The sequence below is a fragment of the Haliaeetus albicilla genome, chromosome 18 (genome assembly GCF_947461875.1).
Source record: "Haliaeetus albicilla chromosome 18, bHalAlb1.1, whole genome shotgun sequence".
Lineage (NCBI taxonomy): Eukaryota > Metazoa > Chordata > Aves > Accipitriformes > Accipitridae > Haliaeetus > Haliaeetus albicilla.
In genome coordinates, this window is record NC_091500.1 from 30,125,598 (window position 1) to 30,146,009 (window position 20,412).

Genomic DNA, 20,412 nt, shown 5'->3' on the forward strand with positions numbered 1-20,412 from the left:
CGAGGGGGGAGGCAGCAGGCCCCCCCCCCCCAAAGTCGGGGAGGGGGGGGCAGCTCTCTTGTAGCGCCCCAATACCCTCCCCCAGGGAAAAGGGTCCTTCCCCCCATGGAAGGGGCATCCAAGGTGCCCCCCCAGGGGCAGAGGCTAAAGCCCAGCACTGTCATGGTGATGGAACCCTGAGCAAGCAGCCCCCCCCCACCTTCCCAGGGCTCCTGGGGACCCCCTAACACCAAAAACCAAGGGATGGGGGGGGGGAGCAGCAAAGGCTGGGGGCTCTGGGTCACCTCCAGCAGCAGAGGAGGAGGGCAGGAGTCTTGGAGACCTTCCCTGGGGGGGGAGGGGGGGGGTCCAGCCTTGGGGAGAGTGAACAAATGGGCAACAGGGTGGTGGGGGAACAGGAGGGAGCAGGGCAATAGCTTTATTGTCACAGAACACGCAAATAAAAACACTTTCGTTAAAATAAATTAAAGCAGTTGTAAACACAGACACACACCCACCCCGCGAGTCCCCAACTGCCTCCCCACGGGGACGGCGGCCCCCTCCAGCCCTCACTGCAGGCAGACGGGCAGCCCGTAGGCAACGGGGGCTGCCCCGACGAGGTACTTAAGTTTGGGGGCTTGGCGGGCCTGGGTGACGTAGGACAGGAGCGGGGCACCCGAGCCCCCCCTCAGCCAGCCCTGCAGCAGCGCTTGGGCATAGCGGTCGATCTCCCGGTCTGTCACGTCCCACAGGTTCCCCAGGACGAAGGGGCTGGAAGGGAGGAGGGCATTAGACCCATTCCCACCCCAAAAAAAACCCAGCACCATGCATACAAAGCCTCTGCCCCCCTCACAGACACCCCCCCACTCCGTAACTCACCAGCCGGCCATGATGTACTTGAGGATGATGCCGGAGCCCTCCAGGCTGCCACGGACAGCGAGCGCGGCGCTGCTGCAGCCGAAGAGCAGGGCGACGGCACGGCAATCCAGCCGGGCGATGGTCTGTCCGTCCAGTAAGCGGGCACCTGCTCCGTGGCCTGCATAACTATGGGAAGAAGCCCCCCCAGGTGAGCTCCGGCTGCCCTCGTACACCCCCCCCCCAGGGTCTCCCCAAGCAGCCCTGGTGATGCTCACATGTAGAGGTCGTGCTCCAGGAGGGCTGCCTGCATCTGCTCCGGCCTTGGGACGGCTCCTGTCACACCTCTCCAGCCAGGTTCGCTGTGGGAGAGCTAGTGAGAAGGGGGTGGGGGGCACAGACCATGCCCCCTAACCCCATATCCCCCCTCCAAGATCTCCACCCACCTCTCAAACCAGCCCCGAAATCGTTCCTCAGTGCCCAGGAGGTTGCTGTGTGGGTTGAGGACGTAGAAGGTGCTGCTGGGGTTCACTCCGCGGCTCAGCACGGACCCTGACTGCTGCCAGAGCAGGGGAGACGAGTGGGTCCCAGCCCAGCGCAAGGTTTGGGGGGTTCCCCCAAACCCCGGGGCTGGGGTACACGGGGTCTCCCATCCTCTCACCTCCTGTGCCAGGGAGTAGCTGACCAGGAAGCGCAGGGAAGGGAGCCTGGTTACAGGCACAGCCTTCAGGCACGCCATGCTCTCCCAGGGCAGCTTCTGCAGGTGCTGGGAGGAAGAGGAGGAGGAGGAGGAGGAAGGCGTGAGCGGGAGGGAGGTTAGCAGAGCCAGGAGGAGGTGAAGCAGGAGCTGGGGTCTCACCTTATCCAGAACCAGGACGAGGGAGCCGCCCATCTGCGTGGTGCAGGCTCTCCACTTCTCCACCGCCTCCTGCAAGAGGAGCTGAGCCTTGCGGGGCTGCGCTGGGCAGAGGCTGAAGGCCAGGGCTTGCACGTCATGGGGGCCAAGAAGGGAAGCAGTGTTCAGCACCACCTGCGAGGAGGAGGAAGGGGTGAGCATCGGCAAAGCAGGGGTTCAGTTCCCCCAAACCCTGCCCCAGCCCGGGCACCTTGAGCAGGGTGGGATCCGAGTCCCTCCAGCCGCACTGGCAGAGCTGGGTGTGCAAATGGGTGGCTTCCTCTGCCAGACTGGGATGGGGAGCAGTGGGGATCAGGGCCCCCCTCCAGCAGCCCAGCACCTGCGTCTCCAGGGTCTCGATGAGGCTCTGCAAGAGGTCAGAGAGTCACTGAGGGGGCTCCGGACCGCCCAACCTCCTCTGAAGTATGCCCCACGGTCAGGGTGCAGGGTGGTTTTCCCCCACCTTCATCCTGCGGTCCAGCTCGGAGCGGCGCAGCCACCATTCTCGCTTGTCTGTGCAGCTGTTGACTTCCTTCTGCTCCTTCTGGATGGCATCAAAGTCGCTCAGCACCGAGCGCAGCGGGGCCTGGAGGAGGAAGGGAGCCATGATCCAAGCCGCAAACATGGCTGGGCTGCCCCTCTCCCATCCCTGCCCTCACCTTGGCGAGCGCGGTGGGGATACGGATGTTCACAGGAGTAGTGCCCTTCTCCAGCCGTGCCAGCAGCAGCGTGTCCCCTACGGAGCCAGGCCGGATGCTGACGAGGGTCAACACGCACACTGTCACCCCTGAAAGTCACACCCAGACCTTAAGGACAGCCCCAAGGGCACCATCCATCACTTAACACCCTCCTGGGCGATGAGCTGCCTGGTCCCTCTGCTCCCATCAGCCCTTACCGCTGGGGATCTGCTGCAGCTGCGCCTGGAAGCTGTCCCGCTCCTCAGATCCCAGCCCTGTGGAGCTGAACATGAAGAGTCTCTCAAGTTCGGTGAGGTGGTGTCTGCGCTGGGCAGCGCTCCCCTCCTGCAAGGAGAGCCCCCGGAGCTGCTCGGCCACGTCCCCCGCTGACTTCTTCTCTTTGCTGCAGAGGGAAAGGCAGTCAGGGGGGAATAACCACCCCAAAATCACCTTTGCTGGGGCTCTGCTGGTGTTGGGTGAGCCCCTTCTCCGTGATGCTCTGTGGATGGAGGGAGGTGAGACCGAGGGACTCACTGAATCTTCCTGTGGATGATGCTGAGCAGCTGATGGCGAGTGGTGACGGAGACTGACTCGGAGAGCAGGTATGCGGTGAGGAGGGGGTCCTGGTTCCCCATGGCCAGAGCCAGGAGCTGGCAGAGCTGGCTGTAGAGTGCACCGGGAGGGCAGTGGCTGATGCAGTTGAAAGCATCTTTCAGGAGCTCAAGGACTGTGTCCAGCGAGGAGACATCTGGAAGGGACAAAGCAGCAAAACCCCAGGATCAGCCGCCGAGCCCTTGGGCAACACTTGAAGCAGTGGCGAGGGGAGGTGGAGCAGGGAGCAGAGGGGATAGACCTAGCGTCCCCATCACAGCCACCAGCTCCCAGCCCGAGACCAGCATCCCATGCACTGGAGGCTTGCAGACCAGTCCCGTGTTACCCTTGGCCAGCAGGGCGGTTTTTTTTCGATAATGGGATGGCCTACACGGCACCAGGCCTGCTGGCATCGGATGGGATTCACCTTTCTCAAAGAGAGAAGAAGATCTTTGCTCACGAGCTAGCAGAGCTCATTGACAGAGCTTTAAACTAGACTTGGAGGGGAGTGGGATGAAATCAGGCTTGCCCGCGACAAGCTGTGGGACAATAGGCCAAGGCTAGAGGGATGGGGTGCTAGTGAGGAACCTCAGCCTGTTGCTCTGAGACATGCTGGGTACACTGGAAGTCTTACAGAGATGAGCCAGGGGCTCCTGAAGTAATAGGAGCCAAGAGGGAAACACCACTGAAACACCTCAAAGGAATTAAGGGGTGTTCCTCTAAGAAGGTGACAACAGCCCAGATGAAGTGCCTCCACACCAACACATGCAGCATGGGCAACAAACAGGAGCTGGAAGCCACCGTGCTGCTAGAAAGCTATGACCTAGTTGCCATTACTGAAATTTGATGGGATGAATCCCATGACTGGAGTGTGGCTCTCAAAGGCTACCGGCTGTTCAGAAGGGACAGGCAAGGAAGAAGGGGCAGAGGGGTTGTCCTCTACATCAAAAAATGGATCGATTGTGAAGAGCTGTCTCTGAAGAACGGCCACGAGCAGGTTGAAAGCTTATGGGTAAGAATTAGAGACCAAGGCAACAAAGGAAACTTTGAGGTTGGTGTCTACTGCAGGCTGCCCAATTGAGCGGAGCCTATCAACAAAGGCTTCATACTCCAGCTACAGGAGGCATCGCACTCACAGGCTCTCGTCCTGCTGGGGGACTTAAACCACCCCAATGTCTGCTGGAAAAGTAGCACGGCGAGCTGTAGGCAATCCAGGAGACTTCTGGAATGCATTGAGGATAACTTCTTAAGGCAGGTAACAGACAGCCCTACCAGAGGGGATGCAATACCACAGCTGTTGGTCGCTAATGCAAATGAACTAATCGGTGACATCAAGACTGGAGGCAGCCTGGGCTGCAGTGATCGTGCACTGGTGGAGTTCACAGTCCTGAGGGATATGGGTCAGGCGAAGAGTAAAGTCAGGACCCTGAATTTACGGAAAGCAAACTGACAGCTGATCAAGGAGTTAGTCAACAGGAGCCCCTGGGAAACTGCCTTCAGGGACAAGGGAGCAGAACAGAGCTGGCCTATCTTTAAGGATGCTTTCTATAGAGTGCAAGAGCTCTCAACCCCCAGGTGTAAGAAATCAGGAAAGGAAAGCAAGAGACCAGCATGGGTAAGTCAAGACCTGCTGGTCAAACTAAAGGGCAAGAAGGAAACATACAGGCAGTGGAAGCAGGGACAGGTATCCTGGAAAGAGTATAGGGACGTTGTTGGGTTGGCGTCAGGAAGGCCAAGGCACTGCTTGAGCTGAACTTGGCAAGGGACACACAGAATATAAGAAGTGCTTCAACAGGTATGTCAGCCAGAAAAGGAAGGTCAAAGAAAGCATAGCCCCCCCCCCCCGCCCCCCGCCGATCAACACAACTGGTAACAAAGGATGGGGACAAGGCTGAGGTACTCAACAACTTTTTGCCTCAGTCTTCACTGGCAACCTCTCTTCCCATACCTCTCCAGTGGATGGACCGCAAGACAGGGACTGGGGGAGCAAAGTCCCTTCCACAGTAAGAGAAGATCAGGTTCATGACCACCTGAGGAACCTGAACATACATAAGTCTATGGGACCTGACGAGATGCATCCCAGAGTCCTGAGGGAATTGGCCAATGTAGTTGCCAACCCACTCGCCATGATATTTGAAAAGTCATGGCAGTCAGGTGAAGTCCCCAGTGACTGGAAAAAATGGAAACATTGCACCCATTTTTAAAAAGCGTAGAAAGGAGGACCCTGGGAACTACCGACCCGTCAGCCTCACCTCTGTGCCTGGGAAGATCATGGAACAGATCCTCCTAGAAGCTCTGCTGAGGCACATGGAGGACAGGGAGGTGATTCGAGACAATAGTTCCATGTCCAGATGGAGATCAGTGACAAGTGGTGTCCCTCAGGGGGACGTACGGTTTAATATCTTCTTCAAAGACATAGACAGTGGGATCAAATGCACCCTCAGCAAGTCTGGGGATGACACCAAGCTGGGGCGGGCTGACATGCCTGAGGGAGGGAATGCCATCCAGAGGAACCTGGACAAGCTCGAGAAGGGGGCCCCTGTGAACCTCATGAAGTTCAACAAGGCCAAGCACGAGGTCCTGCCCCCGGGTCGAGGCAAACCCCAGTACCAGCCCGGGCTGGGGGCTGAAGGGATGGAGAGCAGCCCTGCCCAGCAGGAACTGGGTGTACTGGGGGACAAAAAGCTGGCCATGAGCTGGCCATGTGCGCTCACAGCCCGGAAAGCCAACTGTCTCCTGGGCTACATCACCAGTCGAGGGAGGGGGTTTTGCCCCTCTGCTCTGCTCTGCCCAGACCTCCCCCCAGAGCACTGCGTCCAGCTCTGGAGTCCTCAGCACGGGAAGGATGCGGACCTGCTGGAGCGGGTCTGGAAACTCCTTCTCCCGGCACCGGGGAGCAGCCCCTACTCCTCCTCAGTTCTTTTGCTCTCTGCCCCTACAGTGGGTTTTGCCCATTTTAAAATATGTTTTTGCAGAGGTGCCACTGATTTCACCGAGAGGCTCAGCTTCAGATTTCCTCCCCCTACAGCTCCCCAACACCAAAACCTCCCCACCCACATGGGGCCGGGTTCTCACCGCCAGCCGTAGGCAGGGTGGAGGACAGGGTCCCCTCCAGGCGCAGGGGGTCCCCACTGCCCAGCCACCGCGCTGCCAAGACGTCCTCGCCGGCCTCTTGCTGCAGGACCTCGTGCTCCACGTCTGCGCCCCCCTGCCTGCGCCGAGGCAGCCGTCTCCTGCCTGCAGGGAGGGACAGAGGCACTTGGTCCCTGGGACTGGTGGCAGCAGTGGGGACAGCAACTGCTTAGGGGTGCACAAAGGCAGGACAGCCCCCCCCCCCCAATCCCTGGGGTAGCCCAGCTCACCTGGAGCTCCCTCCTCTTCCTCAGAGGCCCGCAAGACCTCAAAGCTGATCTCAAGCTCTTCCTCCACCTTCTCCTCTTCCTCAATGGTTCTCAGAAGCTCCCGTTCCTCCACTCTCTTTCTGGGAGCCCTACGGGTCATCCGCTCCCTCTTCTCCTCCGCAGCCCCGGCTCGACGGCTGCCTGGCCGCCCTCTCCGGGGCTGGGCAGTGCTGCTCTGGCCACCAAACCCCAGCGAGCTTGCCTGGGACCCCATGGATTTGGCAGGCAGAGCTTTTCGGGCACAGGATGTCTTGCGGGTAGCTGTGGGAGTCGGCCCCGTTTCAGGATCCTCCATGTCGCTGTCATCACTGAACGTCACCTAAAGCGGAGGGACAGGGGGGTGTTGGGGCTGGTGCTGGGCGCACCGGGCTGCCCCTCGCCTCTCTCCTCACTCACCTTTAGGCGAGACTTGACTTTCTGCAAGACTTTGGGTGCTCGTGGGTGCCGGGACTTGCCAGCCGGCGGGGAGGATTCACTGAAGATGGTGAAGGGAGTCCTGGGGCCAAGGGCTGCACGTGCCTTGGCGAGGGGACAGGCTTTCTGGTGTGGGGTGCAGGGCACTGTCACCGGCTGGATGACGATGGGGGGCACCTCACTGTCCGAGTCACCCAGAGCAAAGGCGTCATCGGTGTTCGGCACAACCAGGGGCTTCGCTCTCTGGCTCTTCTTCACTCTGGGCTTGGGCATGGCAGGGGCCAATGCTGTCTTCTTTTTGCGCCTTTGAGGTTCAGCCTTGCCCATCTTGAGGGTCTGGGGCACAGCCGCCACTTTGGGCTCCATCGGAGTCAGCGTGGGCAGCTGGCAGTTCCTAGAGCTGGCAAAAACACCATCCACGGAGCTGCCGTGCTTGGAAGCCAGGCGGCAAACGGCGGCTGTGGCTTTGGTGAGCAGCAGGCTGGCCCTGGAGACCTCCAGGCTGGGCAGGTGGGGGCTGCAGGATGCTAAGGTGGTCAACCCCGTCTGCAGCTCCTCCTGCAGCTCCTCTGCCGGCCGGGGGCTGGCCAGGCTCTGAAGGGCCAACGCAGCATAGCCAGTGGCCACCAGATTGTCCAGCAGCTCCAGCACAGGCAGGTCCCGGCCAACAGAGCCGCCCCACAGCTTGTCTCGCAGCACGGCGGCGAAGCGTGTGGCCACGGCGGCGCAGCGTGGCAGCACCTCGTGGATCAGACCCAGCCCCTCGGCTGTGCTGCCCGCTGCCAGCTCGCCGTGGGCACAGGAGAGGAGCCAGCGCAGGCAGAGAGCTGAGAGGGCCAAGTCGGAGCAGAGGCGGCACAGGCAGGCTGCCGGGTGGGTGAGGAAGGCCAGTCTCTTCCTCCTCTCAGGCTTCAGCTCCGGTGAGGCGGTGAGAGCATCCGCCTTCTCCAGCCCACTCACTGTGGCCACAAACTCCAGTGCAGGGCCCTTCAGGAAAGCTTCCTCTTCCCTGAGGGGCTCAGAGATGGAGTCCCTTGGCTTCTTGCCCTCAAGTTTGCCTTTCCTGGGCAGGATCTTCATCTGGCCTTTCTGCCTCTGGCTGGCTCCAAGGTCTGTGGGCGGAGGAGAAGGTTATTTCGGTGTCTTCCCTGCACAGCCCTCCCCCAGCTCCCACCACAGACAGCCCAAGGAGGGGTGCAGAAGGCCAGACCCAACGCTCTGCTTTCCCCAGCTACGCCTTTATTGGCTGGAGGAATCGCTCGATGAACTGAAACGTGGCCCAGAGTCATCCCCCACCTCTGCACCCTCTGGGGTGACGAGGCTCAGCTGCTCCAGCAGCATCTGCACAAGGCTGGTCTTTCACCCCAGCCCAAAAGCGGGTGCAAGAGGGGTCATCCCTGGCACTGGCTGAGCTTGGAGCTTACCTCGGCCCCTCCATTCCCCTCCAAGCCCAGAGCAGGGACTCACCAGCATCAGACTCCAGGAGGAAGAGAGCCTGCTGGAGGTCGAAGTGGCTCAGCTCCAGCTCACTCTGCTGCAGCTCCAGCTGAGCCTTCAGCACCAGGAAAGAAGTACACCTGGGAGGGGGAGAAAAACAGCCCTCAGAGCCCCTCCACAACAGCCGTCGCTCCATTCCCAGGGCCATGCAGGAGGCAGGCAGCGAGGAACAAGCTCACGTCTGGCCTGGCAAGCTGAATTCACAGGATAACACACCCCAGAGCAGCTGCTTGTTCCAGACCAAGCTGAGAAGGTGCCAAACCCTCCCACCGGGGCCAGTCCCTCACCAAGGGACAAAGACACCAGTGTCCCCTGTGGCCACAGGGCAGCTCATCCCTAACCTAGCATTCCCCAAGCTCGGGGCCAGGCTCACCCCGCCACTCCACGGTCAACTCACCACCGGGTGGCTTGCAGTTTCACGGCGAGCTTGACAGCCTCCAAGCAGAAGGCTTTGGCTTTACACACCACCTCCAACCTGCCGAGGAGAGCCACGAGGTGCTCCGAACAGGCCAGTGTATCAGCCAGCACTTGCCACTTCAGCAGCAGGTTGTCCCCTGCGAGGGAGGACAAGAAGGTGATGGGAGCTGCTCCTCCGGGAGAGGCAGGCAAGGAGCCCGACTCTTTCCAGAGGAGCACTTGGGTTTTGGTCCACGCTAACAACCAGCTCACCGTAATCCACAAACTGGACATCGGCCGCTGTTTTCTGACAGCCCAGCACATCACTGCCCATCAGCAGGAGGATGATGCTGCGGAAAAGCTTCTGGGCTTCGACAAGAGCCGTCTTGGGACTCTTCCACCCTGTGCGAGGGCAGTCGTGGGTATCTGCACTAACCAAGACCCTCCCCAGACCCAGCACAGAGCAACTCGCCCAGATTCCCTCTCCTTGTCCCAAAAGGGGCTGCTTTGGAGAAACCCAGAGGTGAAACATTTGCACGGAGCTTCATCCATGACCCCTGTCAACCTGGCGCTCACCGGCAGGGTTTTAAACATCCCCTGCAACTCACCTTGCACAAAGATCTGCTGCCGAAGCTTGAGCGAGAGGCGGGCAGCAGGGAGGCTCAGGTAGACGGCCACCAGCTGAAGGACATGGGCTCGCAGCAGGTACCAGACCTTTGTGCTTTTTTGCAGAGCTGGGTTCTGGAGCACCTCCAGCAACAGGGTGAGACCCTCTTCAATCTGCAGAGGGAGAAAAAGAGTCACCATTTGTGGTCCAGGGTATCTCCACACCCAAGGTTCCTAGCAAGAGGTACTGAGATAGCCAGACAGAGCTGCTGCAGTCTCCTCTTGCCCTCTGACACTACTTCTGAGGCAGAAAAGGGTTTTTAGGAGCCTTACCCGGTGGTTGACACAACACAGCTGGCTGCGGAGCAGGAGGCAGGTTTGCTGCAGCAGCAGGTAGGAATCATTGCTGCTGTCAGCTTTCTGCAGGCAGGACTCCATCTCCTCCAAAAAAAGCTGGAAACCAACACACCAGCCTGAGGGCTGCAGCCTCGGGGATCAGCCAAGCTCGCCCCACAGCCCTTTCCCTCCCTGCCAGACTTACCTGGGCATAGCTGGGGCACTCCAGCTGGAAGAGCAGCTTGGTGAGCTGGCACAGGGCGCTGGCCATGCCCAGGCTGTCCCCAAGTGCACTGCACAGGGCTCTGACCAGCAGGTAGGTCTCCATGGCTTGCAAGGGCTGGGGTCAGGAAAACCCTCATGGTTACTCTCAGAGACCACCTCAGAGGGATTCTGTGTGCCTGGGGAGGCTGCCATCCCACTGACCACCTCCCCAGCAGCATTACCTTGGCCATCAGCTTGTAGAGAGCTGCCAGGAGGTGCAGGGAGGCTACAGTCTGCTCAGGGCTGCGCACGGCCGGGACACCCGGCGTGGCCAGGAGCTGCTTCCACAAGGCAAACGCGTCGTCCAGGCTTTTGGACAGAGCTGAGGGGGCACACCACAGGTCTGAGACACCCTGACCTGAAACCAGGTGCTCCTGGAAAGCCTCTTCACGAAGGGCCCAAACCCGCCAGCATCCTCACCAGTCTCTGTCACCAGGTTGAAAGAGATGCCGTCGTACAGGAATCTGTTCTCCAGCAGCCTGCCTTCGTAGTTGAGGTCGTTGGGCTCAAAGTCACCCAGGTTCGTTAGCCCCTGAGCTTTGGCTCTCTGGTCCCTCTCTATGCTCTGCAGCATGGGAGAAGGCAGCAGTAACACATGTTAAGAGACACCATCGTGTTTATCAGCGGGTTCTGGGTGGCTTTTGGTGGCCCCAGTGCAGAGCTGAGCATTGCCAAGGCTGAGGAGGGCACCTGATGCGTGCACGGACCCCCATGGCGTTTCTAGATCTGGACCCGTTTCAGCATCCCACAGCCCCCCCTCCACCACCCCCACCCACCTGCTCCAGCTTGGACTCTAGGGTGCAGATGTAGAGCCAGAGCAGAGCCTGTGCCTGGTCATCGAGGAGTCGGTCCCGGTTCTGGGCGCTCCTGGGCACCAACTCCAGCAGCCGCAAGGCTTCCTGGATGGAATCCAGGGAGGAGCTGCCAGACAGAGGGATTAGAAACAGCCTTCTACCCCCAAAACCCCTGGAGCATTTTAAGGGGAGGGATAGATACACCCCAGAACCCCAAACAGAGCAAACAGCCAGAGCACTAACACTCCAGATCCTTAAAACTCCCCCTGAGGACCCTCAAATGCTCCCTGGTGATGTTCAGGGAGGTGATCCCAGCACACCAGTGTCCACCCACCAGTCCGTCTGCTGGGCGTAGCTGTGGTAGCACAAGACCTGGGCCAACTCTGTCAAGCCGATAGCTCGCTCATGCAGGCGGCCGCTCTCCTCCGAGCAGATCTCCAGCAGGTCACAGAGGACATTGTAGCGTTCCTGCCCTGTGTTGGCTCGCACAGTCTTGTAGGCCTTCAACTCCGCAAAAAGGACAGTCACCAAGGTCTCTGCATCCAGGCTGTGCCCCTCCAAGCCTTCCTTCAGGGTCCTGGGAGAAACAGGAGCTGTAAGGGGGGCTCTGTGCAGAGCGCAGCGGAACCGGGCACATCTCGCAGGGAGAAACATCATCATTTTATTGGCTTGTGAACCACAGCTCTCAAGACTTCCACCCCCCACGCACCAGGCAGCCCTCCAGGTCTTACCGTAATCGTAACTCCTCAGCCCCCTGTTTTGCAGCATCTGTTTTGACTCTGACCCAGAGGGAGATGGGCTCTGCCAGCAGCTCCCCAATCTGGCCCTGCAGCGCAGCCAGCCACTGCACCACACATGCCAGGGCTCTCTCCAGCCGCCCCAGCTTGCGGTAACTTTCCACCTGCAGCCTGAAGCATTTGTGCAGCTGTGGGGAGACCACAGAGAACTGGCTTCAGCGCCCAGTGGGAGCAAAATCCCTCCATCCCATGTCCCGTACCGCAGCCCTCTTCCCTGCCTGGGCGAAGGGAAGACCTCAGAGCAGGGAACTGGGGTTGTTCCAGGAGCAAAAGCTGGTCCCATCCTCTCCTTTGCTCCCCTGGCCCTGGGACCAGATGGTTCAGCTCAGCCCCATTCAGTTTTGCCAGAAGCATCAGGCAAGCGCTTACCCTCTCCGGGGGTATCTCTGGACAAGCGTACGCATCTGCTGTCTGCAGCCACTTGCAGAGGAGCTCGCAGACAGAGCTGGCCTCCTCGTGAAGGTTCTGGTTGTAGAAGATATAGGCCAGCTTGAACGTGCATGACACTGCCACAAGTGAAAGCCGAATATTAAAGATGTGATGGAGAGAGAACGACCCCTCTCTCCCTGTCCAGCCAGGGACCATCACCCTCTGCCCTGGCCCCACCAGCCATGTGTTTTGCATGACGGAGAACCCCCTCGTTGCTCCCCAGATACACAGACCCCAAGCTCTGTGTCTGCGTTCGACCCCAGCCGGGGCTGAGATGCTGAGTTTGGTCCCACCCGCCGCAGCACTGACCAGTGACATCGAGGTACTGGGCTCTCTCACTCTCGGGGAGCCCCTCCAGTGCCTCCAGCATCCACGCCACGCTCCTCCTGCAGCCCGCCGTCAGCCGCTCCAGACCCGGCCAGCCCGCTGCCTGCAACGGCTGCAGGGAGATGGAAGCTGGCAAGAGGCCGCCAGGGACCCACAGCCCCCCAGAACCCCCCCCAGGGTGGCTTGAGCAGCCCCTTCCAACCCCACCAACGTGCTACCTCTGAAGGGAAAAGCCACCCAGCACCATGAGGGTCCCACCCACCCCCAGTGCCAGCAACCATCCCCTCCACTGCCGGTACCTGGGAGCACTGGAAGGTGTCGTAGGCCACACTGGCAAAGAGCTGGAGGCTGCGGTAGAGAAGCTGCTTCACCATGAGCTTCTGTTTGACACCATCGGGAGGAATCTGCAGAGGGGAGGGAAGGGGAAAAGCGGCATTCATGGGGCCTGGGCAGCACTGGGTGCTACTGCTCAGGATGGGGACACCAGACAGGGACACTTCGCTAATGGATTAAGGGGAGCATCAAGCCTGGAGTGGGGTTACAAACCTTCCAGCTACTAACAGAAGCTCTGGTTGACCACGCTACATGGTCACCCCACTCCCAGCCCCAGCCTTACCCTCTCCAGCAGCCGGTAGAGGACACGGCAGTGCCCCTCGGTGAAGGCACAGAAGCCGAGCACGTCCTCCCGGCCAAAGGGCCACTGCTTGCTCCTCTTCGCGTACTCGCCCAGGGAGGAGACGATGAGCTGGCAGCTCTCAGCCAGCACCCTGAGGAACCGCTCCGATGCCTCCGCTGCCATGCCGAGAGCCGCCGCAGCCTGGGAGAAGGGCGGCCCCGCGGGGCAAGCGCTCTCGGCCAGCACCTGGCTCAGCTGAACCCCAGCCTCCAGGAGGGACAGAGGATCACCAAAAGAGTTCACAGAGCTGCCGGTGGCCCCCAGGAAGCCCCTCGCGTCCTTTACCGCCTTCTTGGCTGCCCTGTACTGGCCGCTTTTGCAGAGATGCCAGCACTGCTCCAGGGTGAGCTCGAAGAAGCAGAAGGATTGCTGGAGGGTGGGCGGCTCCGTCGCCTCCTTTCGCAGAGCTGCGAGCAAGCAGTCCCCAAGCTGCCGGCCGAGGAAAGCCGAGGACGGCGCCCGCTGGGCTTCGTACAAGGTGGCGGCGGCAGCTGCCTGCTGTGCCGTCTGGGAGGTGAAGAAGGGGGGCTGCAGCGGCGGCAAGGCCGCCCCGTCCTCTTCCAGCAGCAGAAGGAAGCGCAGGGCTCGCAGACGGATTGAGAGGACAGCTCTACCCTCCTCCTGTGGCCGGTCGGGCTCAGCCAAAGCGTCCGCCCCTCTCCAGAGCACGCTGAAGCTGCTGTGGACGATGGCTGTGAAGTCCTTGGAGGGTGCCTGGCCAGGGCGGTAGGTCAGCAGCCGGGCACGGAGGAGGTCAGCCACCCTCCAGCAGGCATCGCCGCTCCCCCGGCCGGCCGTGTTCCTCAGCAGGTGGTAGAGGATCTTCTCCAGGTAGAGGGGAGCAGGCTGCGGCACGGCGGTCAGGTAGCCCTGGCACGCGGCCTCAGCCACGGCCACCAGGCTGGCGGTGTGTGCCGGGCAGCCCCCGGGTTTGGCCATCTGCTCAACACAAATCCGCAGGACCCTGTCGCAGACCTGGCTTTTCTGCAGCCGGGAGGCCTGGCTGGCATCGGAGGCACCTCCCGGGGAGTGTAAGAGCCATTTCTGGAGAGGGGAGGATGTCAGACCTCTGGCACCCAGCCCAGAGCCTTCCAGGGGAGGGTTCCACCCCCACAGTGCCGGCAGCAGAGCCCCCCCGGTCCCCGGCTTACCCACAGCTTGGCGAGCAGCTCGGATATGCCCTCCCAGCCGTCCATCCGGGCGGCGAAATCAGCTGCTTTCGGGTGTTTCTGATGTGACACCAGGCTGGGGTGGGCAGGGAAAGGTGTGGGACCCCCACAGCTCCCAGCCCCCCTCCGGGCTCGCAGGCTCCCCAGTGCTCACAGGCAACTCCCAGCCCCCACTCCCGAGGCCTCCTCAGTGCTCACAGCCCCCCACCACACCATTCTCCAGCCCCCTGGGAGCCCCCAACTCCCTCTCCAGTCCGTCCCCCCAAGACCCACAGCCCCACTCCCCAGCCCCTTGGGGGACCACACAACCCCCCCAGCCCCACTCTCCGGCCACCCCGGTGCCCAAAGCCCCACTCCCTGGCCCCCCTAGGGGCTCACAGCCCCCACCCCCAGCCCCACTACAGGCTCACAGCCCCTCAGCCCCACTCCTCGGCCCCACTACAGGTTCACAGCCCCCCCCCCAGCCCCATTCCCCAGCCCCCCTACGGGCTCACAGCCCCCCAGCCCCATTCTCCGCCCCCCCTACGGGCTCACAGCCCCCCCCCCAGCCCCACTTCCCGTTCCCCCCGGTGCCCAAAGCCCCACTCCCCGGCCCCCCTACGGGCTCACGGCCCCCCCTCAGCCCCCCTACGGGCTCACAGCCCCCCCAGCTCCACTCCCCAGCCCCCCTACGGGCTCACAGCCCCCCCCAGCCCCACTTTCCGGCCCCGCTATGGGCTCACAGCCCCCCCAGCTCCATTCCCTGGCTCCCCTACAGGCTCACACACCCCCCCAGCCCCACTCCCCGGCCCCCCCGGTGCCCAAAGCCCCACTCCTCACACTCTCACAGCCCCCCGCCCCATCCCCACTCCTCGGCCCCGCAGACTCACGCCGCCGCCGCCGCCTGGGTGCTGGCCCTCGCCGCGCGCCCGTTCAAATAACCTCGGCAGCCAATCAGCGCGCGGCTCCAACGGCCCGCCCGCGCGGGGCACGCCGGTAGTTGTAGTCCCCGCCCGACGGGAATACGCATGCGCACTGCGACTCGTGCCATGGGGAGCGGGGGGGGGTATGGCTGCTCCGGGACCCCCGGTGCGATGGCGGGGATTGTGCAGGGACCTCTGTGCGACGAGGGGAGGGTGCACGGGGACCCTTGTGCAATAGGAGCCGGTGTGCAAGGCCCCTGTGCAACGGGGGCTGGTGTGCAGGGACCCCCGTGCGATGGCGGTGGCGGTGCAGAGACCCTTGTGCAACGGGGGCTGGTGTGCAGGGACCCTTGTGCAATGGGGGTGGTTCTGCAAGGCCCCTGTGCAATGGAGACTGGTGTGCAGGGACCCCCGTGCGATGGAAGTGGTTGTGCAGGGACCCTTGCGCGATGGGAGTCGGTGTGCAGGGACCCTTGTGCAATGGGGGTGGTTGTGCAGGGACCCCCGTGTGATGGGGACAATTGTGCAGGACCCCTGTACAACGGGAGCTGGTGTGCAGGGACCCCCGTGCGATGGGGGTGGTTGTGCAGGGACCCCCGTGCGATGGGGGTGGTTGTGCAGGGACCCTCGTGCGATGGGGGTGGTTGTGCAGGCCCCCGCCGTACTGCTGTGGCCAGGACAGAGTTATTTTTCTCCGCAGCAGCCTTGGGTTTGGCAGCAAAACGGCGGTGTCTGATACCGCCGGCGTGTTTTGGCTGCTGCTGAGCGGCCTCAAGGCCACCTCCGTTTCCCAGGTGGCTCCCACGGTGTGCGGGACCCCCCCCTGCAGTGGGTGCGGGTGTGCGGGGACCCCCACGCAGCAGCACCTGGGGTTGTTACAGAAGAAGTTGGAATAACTGTGCTTTTCTCTCTGAAGAGTCATTTCGCAGGAGCAGCTCGGTGCCAGCGGCCAAAGGAGCCAACTGACGCCCGAGGCGGCAGGAGCCGACCCAGCCTCGGCTCGCTGATAAAACCAGCGCTGCAAACACAGAACTGGCCGAATCCGGCAGATGGGAGTGGAACGAGGAGATGAGGAGCGAGGGAACAATTCATGGAATCACAGAATGGTTTGGGTGGGAAGGGACATTTAAGGGACATCTAGTCAGATGGGGCAGAGGGGTTCCAGCCCTCCGATCATTTCCGTGGCCCCCTCCAGACCCGCTCCGGCAGGTCCACGTCTTTCCCGTGCTGAGGACCCCAGAGCTGGACGCAGTGCTCTGGGGGGGTCTGGGCAGAGCGGAGCAGAGGGACAGAACCCCCTCCCTCGACCTGCCGGCCACTCAGTCCCTGAAATTCTCCCGTGTTCCTCTCCCCTGCAGCTGTGGGTCGGCTGCCCAGCAAGGGGGTGACAGCTCGGGGCTCTGGGGGGGTCCAGGCCCAGCCCCCCCCAGCTGATGGTGGTGTCACTTCCAGAGCCTCTGATGGCAAAAATCAACCCCGTCCCTCTGGTCTGGCCTCAGCCCTGAGCCCGCTGACACCGAGGATGCAGTTGTGCCCTGGGTGAGTGCCGGGGGATGCAGAGCCTTTCTGGGCCCCCTGTCCCGTCCCCCCCAGCGTTCAGAGGAGTGGGGGTCCCCCCAGGAGGAGAGCGTGGTGCAAGACTTTAAGGGGGATGAGGGCCAGGGGGACCCCGAGGTGGCGGCACCGGCTCTTCCCAGTGTCTCCCCAGGCACCCACCGTGCTGGGGGGGGGTGTGGGGGTGTCTTGGGGCTGGGGGTGACCCTGGGGCTGGGGGGAGGAAAACTGGGGCCAGGGAGGGACGCTGGGAGTGGATCTGGGGGACATTTGGGGACAGGAGTGTTTCTCGAGAGGTTGGGGACACCATGTGGGGGATGACCCTGGGGAGGTGGACGGCACCCTGGGGAGGTGAGTGTTACCACAGGGAGGAGGGATCCCACCCCCCCGCACCCACAGCCACCCCCGGGGGCAGCCGGGACCCTGACCCACCGCAGGACCAGGACAGGGACGATGGGGACGCACCCACGGACACCGCACGGACAATAAAATCGTTGATGCTGCCGCTTGTGGCAGGGTTTCTGGGGTGCCGTGGGCCCGGGGGGGGGGCGAGCCCCCAGCCCTGCCAGCCCTTCCCGGGGGTCCCCAGGCTGCCGGGGCCCCCCCCCAGCCCCAAGCCAGCGGGAGCCGTGTCCTCCCGGCCGGTGGCCACGCGATGGCGGCACCGGCCCACGGCCACTCGGGGACAAGGGCTGGGGACCGGGGTCTGCAGGGCTCGGGTGGGGGGATCCGGCGTCCTGCGGCTCCGCTCCCACCCCGGGGACCCCAAACACCCCCGGGGCAGGCGCTGTCCCCAGCGTGTCCCCCGACGGTGGCAGCCGGAACGGCGTGGGGGGGTGGGAAAGTGACAATTGAGGGTCCCCACCAGTGGCCCGGAGCCCCTCACCGCTGCGGGGACAGGGGACAGACGGGGACAGCCAAGGAGCGATGGTGGCACAGCCCCCTCCCCAAGGGTCCCCTCCGTGTCGTCGTCCCCCCACCCGGGGAGGCGAAGGCAGCAGCTGCACATCCAAACCCAGAGTGTTTTATTGGGGGGAACAGGGACCCAACGATCGGCCGCGGGGACGGGGACAGCAGCGGGACACCCCGACACCCTTGAGGGTGCTGGCATGCGGGGGTGGGGGGACACCGATGGGGGCATGGGGGTGATTTTGGGGTGGGGGGGGTGTGGAGGAGCCAAGAGGTGCGGGTGCGCGGGGCAGCGTGCGGTGGAGGGGGGGGCACGTGTGTCCTCGTGGGTGTCTCATCACACCCATCGCTATCGTAGGGGACGGTCACACCAGCGGGAGCTGGGACACCCCCCCTCCAAACGCCCCCCCGCCAATGCCCACAGCCCCGTCCCCACGCTGGGGTGGTCGGGGGGGGGGGTGGTGGGTGGGCTCAGTCGGGATAGATGATGAAGCCAGAGAAGGTGCTGTACTTGTTGGTGTTGCCGCCGTGCACTTTGCCACCGTCCAGCTTGACGAAGACCTCATCGCCCACATCCAGGTGCAGGATGACGCTGTTGCTGGCGTAGTCGTAGTTCTGGTCCGCGTCCTGTGCGATGGCGCTGGCCCGCACCTGGGGGGCACGGCCGTCAGGGACATCCCCCCACCCACCACCCCACCATCCCTGGGGAGGGACCCTGGGAGTGGGGTGTGGGGCTAGGAATGGGGGGGCTGAGCTGCTCTGGACCCCCCCCAGCCTGCTCAGCCCCTCTGCCCATCACCGCTCAAGGTCACATCGCCCGTCTGCGGCAGAACCGGGCAAGGTAGCCAGTGTTCCCCCCTCCCCGCCGGCTCCCTAAATGTTGCCAGCCGGCAGCAGTGACAGGAGGGGACAGTGACAGAGCCCCTCCCGCACCCCGGGGTCCCCCAGGATAGGGCCACCCAAGGCCGGCTGTCGGAGCTGGGTCTCACCATCGGTGCTCGGTCCCGAGGACCTGCTGGTGACCGGATCCGGAGACGCCCGGGACCCTGTGGGACCCCAGGGCCCTCTCCTGCCCCACACTCCTGTGCTGCCCCTGGGGACCAGGGATGCCCCGGGGGGGTGGGGGCAGCTCCTGGGGCGGGAGGGCGGTGGCAAAGCTGGCATCGACCGCGCTGGATCGATCCTTGTTTCTCCCATAATAAATGGGAAGCGTCCGGGGCGAGGCGGTGCAGGAGCTGCTGGCCAGGCTACGCCTCCGTGAACAAAGGGACCGGCTGGGGGGCACAGCCTGTCCCCCCAGATGTTGGTGGCTGTCCCAGTTGGGGGCACAGCCCGTCCCCATCCCCCGCCCCCTCCGGTGTTGGTGGCTGTCCCAGTTGGGGGGCACAGCCGGTTATCTCCGGTGATGGTGGCTGTCCCAGCCAGCCCCGACAGACCCCACTCCCCACTGGCTCCAAGCCCGGCACTCCTGGGGGAGTGTGTCCCCCCTGCCCCTGCGGCAGGAGCCCCGGGGATGGGGCTTTCGTGTCCCCAAGGCTGAGGCGATGGCAGGGACGGGAGCAGGGTGGCTCCCCCAGTCACCCCTTCCATGGTTCCAGAGGAGGAACGGGATGGAGGGGAGATGGGGATGGGAGTACTGGGTGGGTGGGGGGAGCAGGGATGGGGAATCAGGGATAGGGGGAAATAGGATGGAGGAAGAGGGATGGGGAGAAGAGGATGGGAATGGGGTGGGGGAATTGGATGGGGGAAACAGAATTTGGGGACTGGGGTGGGGGCAATTGGGGATGGGGGGGTGAGGATGGGTGGAGCCGGGATGGGGGATCAGGAATGGGGGGAACCAGTGATGGGGGAACTGAGATTAAGGGAAAGGAGAATGGGGAAACCGGGATGGGAGGAAACAAGATGGGAAAACCAAGATGAGGGGAGCAGATGGGGGAAGCTGGGATGGGGGAGCAGGCAGGGGCAGCAGGCAGGGGGAGCGGGGCTGGAGAAGCCAGGTGGAGACGCACCAAGAAACCGGGGCTGGAGGAGCAGGGCTGGAACGGGGTGAGGGACTGGCTGGGGGAGCAGGATGGGGGGCACGGGGATACCGGCAGGAGCTGTCGCAGGGGTGCCGGTCCTGGCTCGTACCTGCCCGTTCTTCATGAGGTCGGCCCACATGCTGGTGCCGTCGCCGCCGCGCATGAGGACGTGGTAGGTGAAGAAGTAGATGCCGGGCAGGGGGCAAGTGAACTTCCCGCTCGAGGGCTCGTAGTAGTTGCCCACGTTGGTGACCACATCGTCGAAGCGCAGCACCTCGTAGCCCTCATGGGGCTTCCGCAGCCCCGCGTAGAAGGCGATCTTGGGGCTATAGAAGGAGGGGATGTACCCCCCGGGACCCGGCCCCGGTGGCCCTGGTGGCCCTGGCCGGCCCGGCTCGCCCGGTGGCCCCCGTGGTCCCGGTGGTCCGGGGGGACCCCGCACGCCAGCACGGCCCTTGCGCCCCGGCTCGCCCTTGGCACCGGGCAGGAAGGGCGGCGGGGAGGCGGCGGGCAGCTCGGGGCCGGGGTAGGGGTCGCAGACCATGCGGCAGCTGCCCAGCATCTCGTAGTGCGCGGCCGCCTTGGAGCTGTGCACCAGCAGCGGGATGGCCACCAGAAGCACCAGCACCATGGCCACGCCAACGGCCGCCCCGGCCACCCGCTTCCTGCGGCTCAGCCGGGAGGCGGCCAGCGCCAGCAGGTCCTCCTCGCCCTTGGGAGCGATGGTGATGCCGGGGGGGCGGACGGCACCCAGCCGCCCACTGAGCCTTACGCCCCGGCAGGGACCAGGCTGGGAGCAGGGATGGAGTGGGATGGGGCTGCAGCCGGCAGCGGGGCTGGGCGTGGGGACGGGAGCAGGGATGGGGATGGGGACAGGGATGGGGACGGGGATGAGGATGGGGACAAGGATGGGGACAGGGGAT

At 63.3% G+C, this 20,412-nt stretch overlaps 2 protein-coding genes across 2 annotated transcripts; both read right to left on the bottom strand.

Annotated features, from left to right (window-relative positions):
- Positions 1–331: 331 nt before the first annotated feature.
- On the bottom strand, positions 332–14,183 carry ESPL1 (extra spindle pole bodies like 1, separase). The gene is made up of 30 exons (XM_069806328.1): positions 14,086–14,183; positions 12,875–13,978; positions 12,558–12,662; positions 12,241–12,370; positions 11,872–12,008; positions 11,437–11,630; positions 11,040–11,282; positions 10,688–10,832; positions 10,332–10,476; positions 10,094–10,233; positions 9,853–9,987; positions 9,645–9,764; positions 9,314–9,485; positions 8,979–9,107; positions 8,707–8,863; positions 8,280–8,389; positions 6,795–7,924; positions 6,360–6,717; positions 6,073–6,234; positions 2,941–3,154; positions 2,625–2,809; positions 2,389–2,516; positions 2,193–2,315; positions 1,941–2,096; positions 1,694–1,864; positions 1,496–1,600; positions 1,281–1,393; positions 1,113–1,196; positions 859–1,023; positions 332–750 (listed from the first exon to the last, which is right to left on the bottom strand). The coding sequence occupies exons 1-30, from the start codon at positions 14,128–14,130 to the stop codon at positions 549–551; spliced, it is 6,507 nt and encodes a 2,168-aa protein (XP_069662429.1). The 5' UTR covers positions 14,131–14,183; the 3' UTR covers positions 332–548.
- Positions 14,184–17,579: 3,396 nt separating this feature from the next.
- On the bottom strand, positions 17,580–20,247 carry C1QL4 (complement C1q like 4). The gene is made up of 2 exons (XM_069806413.1): positions 19,599–20,247; positions 17,580–18,119 (listed from the first exon to the last, which is right to left on the bottom strand). Exons 1-2 carry the CDS (start codon positions 20,118–20,120, stop codon positions 17,940–17,942), a joined length of 702 nt encoding a protein of 233 aa, XP_069662514.1. The 5' UTR covers positions 20,121–20,247; the 3' UTR covers positions 17,580–17,939.
- Positions 20,248–20,412: the final 165 nt, after the last annotated feature.

What these genes read in the sequence shown, in the direction of transcription:
- ESPL1 (XM_069806328.1), bottom strand. Translation starts at nt 14,130, where the DNA reads ATGGACGGCTGGGAGGGCATATCCGAGCTGCTCGCCAAGCTGTGG. An exon ending in GCTGAGGAGTTACGATTACG is followed by an intron (nt 11,283 to 11,436) that starts GTAAGACCTGGA and finishes TGTTTCTCCCAG; the next exon opens with GACCCTGAAGGAAGGCTTGG. An exon ending in TGTCCAGTTTGTGGATTACG is followed by an intron (nt 8,864 to 8,978) that starts GTGAGCTGGTTG and finishes CCTCCCTCGCAG; the next exon opens with GGGACAACCTGCTGCTGAAG.
- C1QL4 (XM_069806413.1), bottom strand. Translation starts at nt 20,120, where the DNA reads ATGGTGCTGGTGCTTCTGGTGGCCATCCCGCTGCTGGTGCACAGCTCC. An exon ending in ACCTCATGAAGAACGGGCAG is followed by an intron (nt 18,120 to 19,598) that starts GTACGAGCCAGG and finishes CGTGCCCCCCAG; the next exon opens with GTGCGGGCCAGCGCCATCGC.